This window comes from Xenopus laevis, chromosome 4L (assembly GCF_017654675.1).
Source record: "Xenopus laevis strain J_2021 chromosome 4L, Xenopus_laevis_v10.1, whole genome shotgun sequence".
Taxonomy (NCBI): Eukaryota; Metazoa; Chordata; class Amphibia; order Anura; family Pipidae; genus Xenopus; species Xenopus laevis.
The window spans coordinates 75,530,935-75,545,947 of NC_054377.1; the positions used below are offsets into that span (position 1 = coordinate 75,530,935).

At 37.2% G+C, this 15,013-nt stretch overlaps 1 protein-coding gene across 1 annotated transcript in view; it reads right to left on the reverse strand.

Annotated features, from left to right (window-relative positions):
* Positions 1–283: 283 nt before the first annotated feature.
* The window catches only part of st6galnac3.L (ST6 (alpha-N-acetyl-neuraminyl-2,3-beta-galactosyl-1,3)-N-acetylgalactosaminide alpha-2,6-sialyltransferase 3 L homeolog), a 134,415-nt gene continuing 119,685 nt past the window's right edge, over positions 284–15,013 (reverse strand). The window contains exons 4-5 of the mRNA XM_018258189.2: positions 4,273–4,380; positions 284–3,400 (exon numbers count right to left, since the gene is read on the reverse strand). Coding sequence (XP_018113678.1) covers positions 3,214–3,400; positions 4,273–4,380 — 295 coding nt within the window. The 3' untranslated portion in view covers positions 284–3,213. The remainder of the gene's footprint in view (positions 3,401–4,272; positions 4,381–15,013) is intronic.

The window sequence follows — 15,013 nt, forward strand, 5'->3', positions numbered from 1 at the left end:
CAGATTATCAAGCAGAAAATGAGGTTTGCCTGTAATATAAACTGATGCTACATTCTAATGCTACTTGCACTGGTTTCTTTGCTGTCATGTAGTATTTGGCTGTATTACTAATCAGGCTTTCAATGTGACATATATAGTCTGTGTGTACTGTATATATTGTGTCAGTCCCTGACCTCAGTAAGTGACAGCAGCACAGAGCATGTGCAGTGAATCAGCAGAAAAGAAGATGGGGAGCTACTGGGGCATCTTCAGAGACACAGATCTTTACTGCTAAAGGGCTGTGGTTGTCCAAAGTGGAAGTCCAAAACAAAATGTACAACATTTCCAGCCTGCTTCTTTAGTTAAGCTTTAGTTCTCCTTAGGCATGATGGGCATGACGTTTCCAGGAATTGCTTCATTCAAAAGTTTGAATTTTATTTAGAAATTGTAGGGGTTTAAATGCTGAAAAACTAAAGGAAAAATGTAGGGCCCATTTATGTAATGTCTGTGGATTTGTTGGTGTAAGCTACATAGAGAACAGAGTAAAGTAGGGTTGGTTGCAAGGAAGACTGGTACATAAGTCCTGCCGCAGGTATTTGGTAAGAACACGACTCCTCACCACCTTGTGGCTCCTAGTATTGGCTATACATTCTGAATAATGTGCAAGCTAGAGAGTGTTCCTAGGGGCATCCATGTGCCATCCCCACAACCAAGCCCTGAATGCTGAAGAATCCTTTAATTTCAGCCTCTTGGAATCATAAAAATACATTTACACTATCAAACACATGAAAAAATTTACATTTTAGGTGTGAAGAAGGGGGGCAAATCTACAGCATCGCACCCTATTGTACCATCACTAAATATATTTGTTAAATCCTACATAGCATACATACACAGGGAACGTGATTTCAGACTAACATTTCTAACAAATATTTTGGCATAAAATGTACAATATAAAGTACAGTACTGTAACAATGGTTTTCATATTTTAGACACATACATATATACCCACAACAGTACGTACTAACTAGAGAGGTATTCAGTATATGAAGTAGATATGTATAAAATGTTCATTGTAATAGCCACTGGCATAAAAATATATATAAATATAAAAATATTGTTTCGATTTTCCCATGCTTTATAAAAAAACAAAACAACATATAAATGTTCTTAGTCTGAAGCCTAGGCAGAAGGGAATCTATAGCTTTAAAGCATATTTTGTCAAGTATTCCTCCACTGCCCTCGGCTTAGCAGTGCTGACATTCAAGGCGTATTTCTCACAGTAATGAGTTACAGAGTTTTGTTCTTACAGTGCCGCAGTCTGGCATGAGCTTCACATTCAGGATAATATTATTGTGCATCTAATGAATTTATTGCACTCAGCAGACAGTATGAGGATCTGATTTATATGTAAAGTGGCCACAGGTTGGAAATCAGTTGTTGATCGGAGGAGCTTTATTACATAGCATTGCTTGTGGTTCAGTCTTTTTTAAAGCAAAAAAAAATGAATTTTATAGGAGAAGAAAGACACAAGAATATGAAATAAACTACTGGGGGATGTAATGAATGTCATAAACTGCTGAAAACTCCAAAAATCTAAAAGCAACATTCAGACAGTATTACATAGCAAATTACAATTGCATATAGCTCATTATTTGAAACTTGCTTAAATTATTAAAAACTTGCATTTTTTTTGATAATTACTTTTACAGACATCAATTTTATTTCGAAAAATGGGTGAAGAGTGCCATGTACAAAGTGCAAAGCCCAGCTACAAGCTGTCACTCTTTCCTGTCCTGTGTGCCTGTGGCAGCATGTTGGGGTGCCTTCACTTTCCAATTGTATATATGGGGGCAGGTTGGGAGAGGCATTTAGTCCCATACAACCCATCTCCTAACTTGCGTGTGATTCAGGTGTTAAGGACAGGGCTGCCTTGTGCTCACCAGCACTGCACTCTGCACCTCACTCCAGATTGTTTACAACTCAACATTTTATTCTATTTTTGTTCATGACTTTTATTACATTACTCAGTTAATGGCCTGCTTTTTGCTTGTTACTTGTTGGCTGACTCAAAGAGGACATATAGAGGCCAATTTACTAGTTTTCAAGGTCAAGAATAAAACCAAACACGGCAGAAAATACTTTGTGACTTTTTTTTCTCGAATGCTCGCTTATTTAAGAACAAAATATTCCTGGGTGCATTTATTCTCAGATACAAGTTGAACACCAGCGAGATCATATTGCTCCATTCAATTTCAACAAGGCTATAAAACATTGACTGTTTTACTGGGAAAATAAATATATAATTAAAGCTGTTAGAGACAATTCCCATTGACTTCTATTGAACCTCACCAGCTTTTACTTGGTGAATTTTCTCTGGCGACTTTTCAAAGGTTCATTCTTTAATAAATCCCGACAATTCAAAGTTTAGCATTTTTCCCTTGTGTTTTTTCTTGAATCGCTATAAAAACGAAAACTAGACTTCTGATAAATCGGCGCCATAGGGTAGATTATAACCTAATGTAAAACTGCTGGTAAACTGGTAATCTATATATCTAAATTGCAGGTACTAAAAATGGAGTAGCTTTCTCTCTTTGCCCTGTTTAGCTCAAGAACTGAAGTGTGTTCACCACAAGGCCAACTCATTGAACTCAGGTAAAACAAGGGGATATCAGCCATTTTAAGTTGTAATTAGGCTTGGGCGAATTTGACCCGTTTTGTTTTGCCATCCTTAGTTGTACTATCTCCTATAAGTCTTTAGGTCCTATATAATGCACATATTACTGCCAAACATTTGCAAAGTCTGGTAATAGACAATCGGATGCCTGATTTTAAACTGACACGTAAAGACTACTTGCTGATTGGCTGGTGTAGGTTATTAGACTTTGGGCAAACTTTCCACAAGTTATTACTTTGTGTAGTACAATCAATTTTGCTCAGTTATTACCAGGTATAAAGGAAATCAATATGGATGTGGATTATAAGGAACAGACTAATATAAATGTAACTAAAACAGCCACTGATCATATATCTTGTGTACTTTGTTCACTCATGTTTGTCTTTAAAATAATATGTTCTATAAAAAAATGAAGTGCAGCGTACAAACAGCATGTGGTCAGAAAGACTCTTCTTGAAATGTTATTTTGTTTTACAGTAGACTTGCTTTTCTTCCTGGGCTCCTTATGTTTAATTGCCTTTTCATTTCCTGACATGAAAGCACTGGTGCAAGCAAAATCAAGACAGAGACCAGTCGGGATGCGTGAAGGTTATATTGCGTTGCTTTGCCCACTTTGCAAATACTCGTTTTTCAGTGATAAACCTGTGACCTCCATATGGTGCATTCTCGTGCAGGAAATATTCATCACATTCGTACCTTCCTGGCTCATAATAATGGTAAGGGACTTTTCTAAAGCCATTGGTCCTAGAAAGAAAAATGCAAATATTTGTTGGGGTATTATCTACTAATTCCATACAGAATACACATTTCCAGACAACAAGTTAAAATACATTAAAGGCAATGGCAACATTTGTCGTAATAATATGAGGCTCATTTGCAATCACCAATGGCAGTTCCAAGTACAGTGTTAAATAGGCATACACAATTGCACTCATCTATAGTATATGAACACTGTGTGCCAATTTCAGTTCTTTGCCTACTTTGGTACATGTAAAGGGCGCCCTAAACCTAACACCTTTGTTTACTGGGTGATAAGTACAGGGAGTGTCGCCCCACGGGATCCTAGGATTCACGGTGCACACAAACTAACCAATCAAACCATACATGTTAGGTCACATGAGCCAATTAACAGACAGAGTTATGTCTTTTGCTTCCACACTTCTTCCTGTTATAGTTAGAGCTGCAGGATTTCTCGTCAGGTGATCTAAGAGGCAGCACAGAGATCATCCCTAAATTGTGGCTAAAAGTAAGAAATGTAAAAGAGCAATATTTACTTAAACATATATACCAGTTTGATACGATTCTTTAATATGCCAATTAATGTGATATAAACTATATGTTACTTAAGTGTTCATTTGGGGGGTATTGCTTTCCTTTAATAAGGGGAGCACCCCTAGACATGGTCTATAAGTGAGTGTCAGGCATCTCTCTCTTTTCCATGTGGTCTAGATGTAACCCAGAAAATGCCACGAGTTTTTTTAAACACGGCTACTATGGAGCTTTAAAACAGTACTGTTAAAACCAATTATTTGGATTAACCCCAGTAATCCAGTAAGGAAATTGTAAAATTCTGACAACACTCTTAGTTTTGTAGAGATCCTTTTCTGAAAACTTACTTGCAATAAGTGTCATTTATCATTCCATACACATGAATTCCATAGCAGGCATCCATTGCAAGAATTAGGGTGAACCAGCCAGTGCTGAGATAGGACCCAGATTGAACCCTGTAACATAAATAAGTTCTTGGTAAGAATACGGCATTGTATAAAATGTCTTCCACCACATCAGCATGTCAATTTTAGTACTAGCTTAAAAACTAATGATAGCAAGCCATTTTTTGGACATACTCATATAAAGCAAAAGAAATAAAATGTGATATTGATCGCTGTCATTTTTATCCAAACAGTCAGATTAGTTGGGTAAAGCAGTCATAAGAGCACACTGCTGCTATAATTGTGCGGGACATAAAACTTTGTTCTCAGATGGAACTGCCGTTTCTGGGCAGAGACAGACCATCATCATCATCATCATTCTTCCATGGAGTGTAATGAAAGCTGTTCGTTGAAGCTCGTGAATCATACATTTGACACCGTGCTCTGCTGAAAGCTTCTATTCTGCTCAGGAAGTGGTTTCCTTGGTTAGTGTCTCAAGTCTAGTGCTCTAAACAAGATGTAGCTGCTTTGTGAGGTCATGTAAATCATTTGCCCTGCTTTCATTATACAGCATAACTAAACTAACAAGAATTTAGCAGAACAGTCTATCCATCAAGAGGTAGGAACTTCTCTTCAATGAAGTTGGTCCTTAGAACATTGGCCAGAAAAAATATAAGATTTAGCCAGTTTTAAAGGGAATAAGGGTGTGTGAGAGAACTTTCTCATGCTGAAAGTTGAACTTTTGCAACATGACGAAGTGTGCTAACTGCTGCCCAATACTATAAAGAATGCAGTATTTGAAATTGTGCAGATACCCAAGCACAGCAGAATTTGCTAGAAAATATCAGCTAGAAGGTGTGAGTTGCACACAATTACCTATGGTTATTGTAAGGCTGTTGTGTTTATAAATTGTTGTCCTTGATCACCAGTGAGCATCTTGTACCTGTCTCAAAATGAATGCTTATTGCTTACTAATTATTTCAGAAGTAATCAGCTTGCTAATTAGTATCGATTATAAAAAGCAAAAATATATAAGCAATTAGCAAAAAGAAAACTGCTGTGAGTTGCCTTTGCCCGTTTATTAAAAGATTTTTTTATTCCATATTTAAAAACTGTTGTTTTATTCTACAAATTGACTGCAGATTGACAAACAGTCTAGCCTCAGGGCTATGTATCAGCAGGTAAATGCAGAGATTCCATTATTTTCTCGACCCAGGGTTTACAGCATTCATTTAAAATAAAATCAAAATTCTACACATGAATAGGTAGGCACAAATCTGTCCTCACACTGTCCTCTTGCAATATTACTTGATAGGATGAGGTATGAAACCACTTTCGGCTTGCCATGTGAGAAATCAGCGTTACATAAATAGGCATGTGGTGACTGCAAGTCATAAATTATTGCAGGGAATGGTGCTTTGTGGCTGTGATGTTAAAGAATAACATGGACGAGAGGTGGGAAGTCAGAAAAATCAATGTCTAGAAGCCTAAACCCACACAACTACCAGGGAAATGAGGCTTCAGGAGGTTAATGAGTTCCCAGAATACAAAAGGAGAAGGACAGAATAAACAAAAGGTGTTTTTAAAGGTAGAAGATCCTTGCGGCAACAAACACAGAGTTATACCGCTTATCTCCAGGAGTAAAACATACAAAAACAAAGGACTTAATGGCTGTATTCTTCTATGTCCTTGGAGGACTGTACTAAAAAGAAAATTTATAAAAAATATATTGCATAAAAAATTGTGTAATTTATGATGTTATTCATAGTTATGTTTAATATAAGGCATAATCACATTATTATTGAGGAACGATGAATCAGGAGAGAACAAAGAACTTTTTACTGGAGCAATAATATGTGCTTGATGGCACGGTTATTTTCACAGCACATAGAAAGGGTTGCTATCTGTCTTGACCCGCACAACCTCAAATTTTTCGTGGAAAAATACAAGCTCAAATTTTTGGAGATTTATCATACCCCAAAGTTGCTAGAAATCTGAATCCGAAAATAGGCCACCTCAAACCTGTCGAGGTCACGTAGAGTCAATGGCAGATGTCCCTGGAGTTGTTTCTTGACATTGTGATCTGCGCTGAATCATCTGAAATAGTCAGGGTTTTCACAGCAAAAATCTAATTTTCAGAGTGTCAATTGTACAATAAGAATTGAAACTCGATTTCGTTGCAACGTTTTGTCGTTCCAATTTTTTCGAAATTTTTTTTTGATAAATGAGTTCAGTTTGCGGAAGGGAGTTTGGACTTTTTTTGTTTTCATGAAAAACCGATATTAATTGAAGTTTTAGTAAATCAGCCCTCAAGATTATGAGCATTCGCAGTAGATACGATTTACAATAGGTACATGCACACAAACAGCGATTGGTCTACTGTGAGCAGTATTCTGGCATAGCAAGGGTCAGTGGGCAGAGAAATAATGACGCAAATTATTCCTCGCTAGCAGCGCCGGCCATTCAACGGAGGTAACCCTGAGGAAGTGTCGTTCACTAAGACACGAAACGCGTAGGTTTGATATAGCGCACCCACTGTGAATGCAACTCTGCACTGTGTGAAACAATAAAGCCGGATTGATATTAAACATCGGTGTTCCCTCCGTTGAATGGCCGGCGCTGCTAGCAAGGAATAATTTGCTTGAAGATTGGTGTACATGGGGCTAACACCCGAAGTCTCGCGATAGCTGCGACCAGGAAGGGATCGCTGAACGCCGCAGCGAGCTCCGCCATAACCGTTCTCCATTTGAATAATCACAGAGAAATAATGACGCATTCGCATTGCAGATGGCAGTCAGGACAGAGGGAAGGGAAGTAAAAGACAGATGGGGAATGTAATTTCCTTTCTCTAACGCAAAAATCGTTCGCAATTTATTCACAATGACAATAAATCATCACAAAGTGAAAGATTTTGCCTTTGTGAATACTTTGCAACTCATGTGACAGTTGGATAGAGATTGTGAATTTTATAGTTTGCAATATTGCGCAGTGTGTGTAATAAAATTTTGCAATTGCATACTGTTTTTTACAACAAAATATTTTTATGAAACTCCAGAGCAGGTGTTAAAGGTTTGCAATGTGCAATTAAGATTCGCAATGAAATAAAAGCCTAACGAAGAATATTAAATTTCGACATGCAACAGACGAGCAGTGACTGATATAAGCAGTATTTTAAAAAATGACCTACCAATTTAATTCAGAAAAGGGTACCATCTTATATACTGCAATTGTGAAATTAAGGGTTTCCTTGTCCTTTAAGTGCACTTTTTTCTAAACACCAAATCATTAGTGCAAAGGGGAGCAAGATTTACAACAGCTTGATGCTAGTCAGGTTAACAAGCAAGCCGACAGGATTGTAGTAATGCTGAACTCTGGTTGTAGACAACCTAGGAAATATTTTTTCTAATCTGCATTTGTAACCATATTTTGGGCTATTCAGACCAAACGGGGTAAATGTTGATCTAGTGATTAGAACATGGGTTACATTGGACTCTTCCAAACAAATAGGTGAGAGCGGACACACACCCACAACACCCTCCTGTAGAGTAGCCTGGTGCTTGGTAGTGGAAGTTTCGGCAGCTTCCTATTCAATGTACAAGAAGAAAGTTACCAGCACTCACGGTCTTAGTTTGCAGGAAAACCTTGCTTTATTTCAGTGCGGTGATGCAACGTTTCGGGGCCATGCTTGATAAAGGGGCGTGGCCCGAAGCGTTGCATCACCGCACTGAAATAAAGCAAGGTTTTCCTGCAAACTAAGACCGTGAGTACTGGTAACTTTCTTCTTACACTGGACTCTAACACTTAAGGAAGGGCCTTCACAAAGTGGAAGAAATGAAGGTGCTGTGAACTGCAACTACAACTCCCACAGGCTACTGTGCTTTAACCAATAAAGAAATGGGGTTCTTGCAGCCAAACAGAACAAATAGTTTATTTGTCACAAACAAATGATCCACTTACATCAGTAAAGAGGCATTTGCAGAATATATAGGCACACAGCTCAGAACGTATATCAGAGGTAGATGCAGGTGCATTCCCTGAGGATGTAGTCAAGACAGGTGCAGTACAACTTCCCTCTAGGCAGAAATACCTCACACATGGTCTGGAGGAGAGCCTAATGCCTGACACCCTATTCACTGTGGTCCCTTCACTGTTAGCAATCTTATAGCCTAGGGAAGCTACTCCCTGCTACACCTCCTTGATGGAGCACAAAGCTGCTCTTTCCATCTTCCCTCACTTCTATAACAATTATATTCCAACCACACACTAGCCTCATTCACGGGGTCCCTGCTCCTCGACTTACACACTAGCAGTTCCCAGGCTCCATCCAGCTGGATCAGCAACCAGAAGCCAAAGAGGAAGATCCATCCCTCCTCTCACTATACCAAAGTGGATGGGGTCACAACACCTCTTGGCCAATAACTGTGATATGTTAATTACAACTAGATACATGGGCATCTGTCCAGCAACTAGGGAGATCAGGAAGTGCAAGGATTTAAAGCCATAGGGGCACATTAACCCTATGAGTCCTTACATATTCTTTAATTGCATGATGTTATTTTATCCTTTATGTACCATTGCTTAGCTAAAATTCAGTTGCTGCATTATTATTAAATTATTATGCCACTTAAAGTATTCCTGGTACTTATTAATTCTCAGCTTTCATGTATTGAGTCTGAGTCCCAGGCATGGCCCATGGTGTTCCATTGCCTGACTTTTACTGTGATGTATAAAGTCATATACATAAGCCATTTTTTGCTGGAAAGGAAGACAAATAATTCTAAAACTGTACACAATAAAAAACCCAGACCAATTAAAAAGTTGTTTAGACTAGGACATTCTATCACATACTTTTATGTAAAAATGAAGTGAATAACAATGTACAGTATGTTGTTGTCAAGCACTAGAAGCCCTGTCCTTTAAACATCTATAGGAATGGACTTACAAAATAAATAATAGCTGAAATAACAACAGAATCAAAGGTGTATATATATATATATATATATATATATATATATATATATATATATATATATATATATATATATATATATCAGGATCATTTCCACAATTTGTTGTTTCAAAGTGCATAGCTATTCTTTGATTAACTTCTACTTTCTTCTAGCTCATAGCATTTAACTTTAAGGTATGTTATCATCTCGCAAGCCCCAGCCTGCTATTCCACATATAAGGTCTCACCTGCCACATAGAACAAAGAAAAGAGAAGGTGGTAGGGGAAAGCAACCATCCCCTCAATAGTCAAAAAGGAAAATAATGATTTAAAATGGCACATAGGGCAATAGGAAGGTCTGAGACGACTACATATTACTGCAAACCTGAAATTTAGAAAAATATTTTTAAACTGATTTCACACAACAGTGTTAGAGACAAGTTCACATCAACATTTATAGCTATTCTGTACTAAATGTTCCCATCCTGTGACATTCCTGACAGATGTCCACCTACCAGCTGTCTGAGCGCCACTCCTTCTATCACTGAATATTGTCATTCAAACTATAACATGATACCCGCTATTTATTACAGCATGGTCCCAAAGCACCAGAAACAGTTAACTAGGATGAACACATTACCTTTCCCTGGTTTGAAAAAAAAAAAAAACCACAGAGCACAATTCATATTTGCAGAAACACAAAAAAAAGCACACAGAACCAGATTGCATATAAGTGTACTGTACATATCGACATTTTACATTTTCTGATAATAAAAAAATGGCTCATCCAAAGCCAGATGTTGAATGTGGACATAAACACCACTGTCTCTAAAGAGGAAAGGTAAAAGAAGAATATCTGAAAGCTAAAGCGGTTTCTAAAATAACCATACTGTCAGTTTTATATGCTCATTGAGATGCGCTGCACAGGGGGGATATCTCATTTTGTTTCAAAGAATGGCATAATTTCTATGTTTAAATAGTAATCCTCTTCAAACAGGCCATTATTTGTAAGTTATGTGCTTCTCCGAGAGGATCATTACCATTATAGTGTCATTTTCAATTGTTAAAATCATTTTTATCATATTTGCTCTGACGACTATGTTGAAAGTGTAAGAGCTGGTCATCAGAAGCAAGTATAGTTCTCTAGTTCTCTTCAGGAACTGGTTCCATTATATTGCCAAAGAAACAGTCACATTTTTTAAGCTGACTACCCAACTACCATATAACTATTACCCTTTACACTGCCCCTGCACCCTACTATTTCAGTGTATCTACTGGCCATAGGAATACATTCCACAACAGCCAAGCAGTGACCTCTGTTTTTCACAACGTTCTATCCCATGACAAACGAGACAGGTATATTATTGTCTTTCTGCCACAGCTTATGTATACAACTGATCTAGTGCGGGACAAGCTCCTTAAAGGGGATGTATCATGAAAATGAAAAGTTAATGCAAACTTTATCTCATTGAAATAAGACACTTTTAAAATGTAATCAAATGAAAATTCTGTACCATTTAAGAAGTAATTCTTCATGATCTCTTCATGCTAAGGTCTAGGTCAGACTATATTTGACAGGTAGGTCTAATATGTTTTTAAAGGGGGCTCCATTTCTTAGCAGATATTTTTAGACCTAAATCAAATAACCAACTCCAGCACAAACAAAAGATAACAAAACAACAGATTCTGGCATACACCCTGATTTCCATCAGAGCTAGTTATTTTGAAAGAGTGAGCGCTTCTAGGCAATGCACCCCACCCCCAAAAAATGTATAAGACCTAATTCATACCTCCCAACTGTCCCCTTTTGTCGCGGAACAGTTCCAATTTTGCCAGATCCACCCACAGTCCCAGATTGTTACTGAAATGTCCCAACTTTCTCTTTGATCAGCCAGAAAAAGATACAAAGTTTATAAAACTTAATTGACTTTTGGCAGCCCTAAATACTTCGCAGGTGCATTTGTTACAAATTAAGATAAGCAGAGAAACAATTGTAACAAATTCAGATAAGCAGATCTCTTGGGGAAACTGTGACGTGCAGCTAAAAGGGAAATTCACATTCATTAGCAAAACTGTAATAACACACAGAATTGTCTTCAAACTTTCATAACTTGCCAAATTTACAGTGTAAAATTCGCACAAAAAATTGTAGAGAAGTATTTATGCTGTGAAACTGCATTTTGAAGAGTTGAATAAGCTTTCACCATCCATTAAATTTTCAAGACATAGTCACAACTTACATTCACAATGTGTGCTGAACATTTACAGTGAAAATATGCTCAATACAGGGAAAAGAATATTACTGCTCTTATTAACTGCGCAAGTGGATTTAATGCAATGCCTGTATCTAAAGTAAGTGTGATATTTATACTGTCAACATGGGAAGTGCTAATAGTTCGAACTCCATTGTATCATTGTATGTAGTAACAATTTGGAAGAACAATTTAGTTTCATTTATCTGGCTTGCTAAAAGAAAAAAAGCTCTATAGATAGGGACAGGGAGGAATGATAGAATGTCAGTTGATCAGAAGCTTTAGCAGTTCATGACAGCAGCTCCAGTAGCTCTAACTTCACCAAAACATCACATTTATCAACATAAAAAATAGAAAGAGGGGGTCTCTTTATATTTTTCATATTGATAAATTTGGTTGAGTCTGTTTTAGGGGATGGAGCAAAGCCCCTCAGATAGCTGTGTTAATTGACAAAGATTTTGCCAATTAGTGCAGCTCATAAATGATACATAGATTGTAAAGTGATTAGAAGTTATCCTGTACAGTATGAAGGCAGCAGTGCCAGAAATCCATGCTAATAATAAACAGGCATTAGACATCCAGGTTTAGTTTGTTATAGTTATTTAGGCACAACAGTTTTGTTGGGGTTGCTGGCACCCCAACAAATAATAAGTGATTATGAAATCTTGCACTACAATCATAAATGGACTGTCCTGCTAGTATGATACTGCCATCAGGGTCTTTCATGGGCCTCATGTGTCCCAACCTGATGGTGCCCAACAACATATCAGCAAGATACTCTATTTGCTTGATGCTACTCCGTTATTAGAGATACTGGTGCTGCCCAGCACCTTTACAGTTTCTGAATATTTCAGTTAATATCTAATGAAGAACTAGTAAATAATTCACATGAATCACTGGCAACTTAGCAGGGGCCTAGTTGAATATCAGGGTCCTATAACATACAAAAGTCTACCAGTGGAGTGATTAACAGATATGATGAAGCCAGTGTGGTATGGTTCCATGTTAAATTCCAAATTAAGCATGTTTTAATTAGTACAGAGCTGTGAATGACACCTAATAAGATTAATGTGAGCACCTAATGATCCAATACATATAAAAACATAAAAACTTGTGACGCCTATAGTATTGTGATCCAGTAATCTTTTAATGACACTGCAGCATTTTTAGAGATGTTATACGTCTGCTTGTAGTATTTTATTTATTACACAATGGTCTAGAAATGTCTTTAATGCCAAATATATATTGATAGCATCTACTTGGAACTAAAAGAAGACATCATCAATAAACCTCCTACCTCTGGCAATTATTCATTCATGTGTAATTAATCATGAAATGTGGATATGATTCAAACAGCATCTTTGTGCCAACTTCTCATCTGCAGACTCTTCATAAAGGCTTCAGCATCTGCTTGTTCTATGTTGATATTTGAATCTGAGCTGTTGTTTTTATATCACTGCACTTTGTTTTACTTAGAAAAGTAAAGTGCTACTTTTGCCTGTGTTTTCCATTGCATTCTACAAATTTTTAAAATGTTTTCCAATTCTGTCTTCTGGACGCCAGCTCCCACTCACCCAATGGCATTATACTGTATATCTGGATGCCACAGGGAGCAGATCTTTTCTTCCAGGTTCTAGGAACCTGAAAAGGAGCTGGGGGTTTGCAAGAACAATAATTCTTCTGCATGGGATTGCATAGGAAGAAGTAGCCCTCTTTTGCTCTTCTTGCCTAAATAAATCCCCCCTGGATACCAATTTTTTTAACACTAAAATATGTTTCTCAAGTACTTGTGGTATAGAAATGGGCTTGTTGGCTTTTATTAAGGAAATATCACATTACTGAATGGCCTTGAAAGTAGATACAAAAAAAAGTAATTGACACTTTTATGTAATATAAGAAAAACAATTCAAAAGAGAAAATAGTATAATGATAATGTATATTCACATCTTAATGATCCTTAAGGCCAAAAAAGGTCAAAAGATAGCTTGGTCCTTTAATACAACATTTGGCATAGAAAGAAACCCAAAATACATTTGTAAAAGTAACTTTTGCTTTATATTACATTCCCTTTACATAAGCTGATACAGTATTTTTGCTTTTTATTTTCTATATTGTAAATCTAGTTTCCATGCTCATTGATTGTCTGATACACGCTGTACAGAAGCAGCAAAATGAAGTAAAACCTGACCACATTTAAACCTATAATCTCCAAGCGACAGCACAGTAAACCATAAGACTTAAGCTGTCCCAGTCAGCTTATACTCATCATAAGATAAGAAATGTGACATACAATACCCACAGTTTAACCTCTGCACTGGAGACTGAGACTCAGACCCACAGATTGCTAACTGCGGCAACACTGCAGTTTATGTTTGTCTATTTACAGCTCAGAATCCGATCTTTACTCCAAACAGCCAAGTTATTAGGAATAAGATTCTCATGAATAATACATGTAGATATCCTCTGTCTCGAGGTCACAATAAATCAGCATGTACCGTAGGTAAAGGCAAACTATATTACCAGAAGCCTTTTTTCTACAATGTCACATGATTGCAGCATAAAATACTAACTGCCTGTGTTGAATTTATTTGAATACAAATAATGCTAAAAGTATGATACAGTATGCACCCATATTTGCATTTATATATCAAACTGAACAAATCTGTCAGCCCTAGTTATTACCACTTCAAGCAGAAAATCCTGACACCATCTGCAAACATATGGAATATTAGTATTTGTGATAGTTATTGGATGATGTTTGATAGTCTTTATACTAGCATCAGCTACAGTAGTAGCACAGATAGTTATGGTGCTATGAGGGTCCAAAACATTTGCACAATGTGAATCTTCTGACGTTGACAGGGTCAAGCTGGTAGAGAATGAAATGGTGAGGATGGAGATAAGACTTTTGAGTTCAGGAATCAACTTGCATTTACCCTGTAAGAGTTTGCATGTCATTAGCTAAAATTATATTGCAAGTGCAATGTGCAAAGTGACTTCTGCAATATGCTACGGAAAGTCTTAGAAGTAATTCATCCTTGAGGCAGGTGTTAAATCCAGGTCTTCTGTGCACTATGTACTTGCATGCAATTGCACTCACTTGACCAAAGCAGGCTGCAAATAATGAGGTGTGTGAATGGGAGCAAGAACTTTTGTTAACAGTGATTAACAAGATCGTGTATATATTTTTGTGCTTGCATTTGTAAATGAGCACTTGTGTGCACTTTTAATGAAGCACATCACAATTAAATTGTACCCAGAACCCAGATCAGTACCCAGAAAAAAAAAGTATTTTTGTTCATGTAAAAAGCTTCATTTAAGCCCAGTAATTTTTTTTCAAATCTGATCCCACTGGGTCATCCCATGCAAACATGTGATATGGATATGAGTTTAGATTGATACACAAAGGGCATGGATGTGTACAGATGCATGTAGCGTACAAGACACACGAACAAGTAATGTGAGAAGGAGTGCAAACATAGATATGTGGTTCATACACATAGAA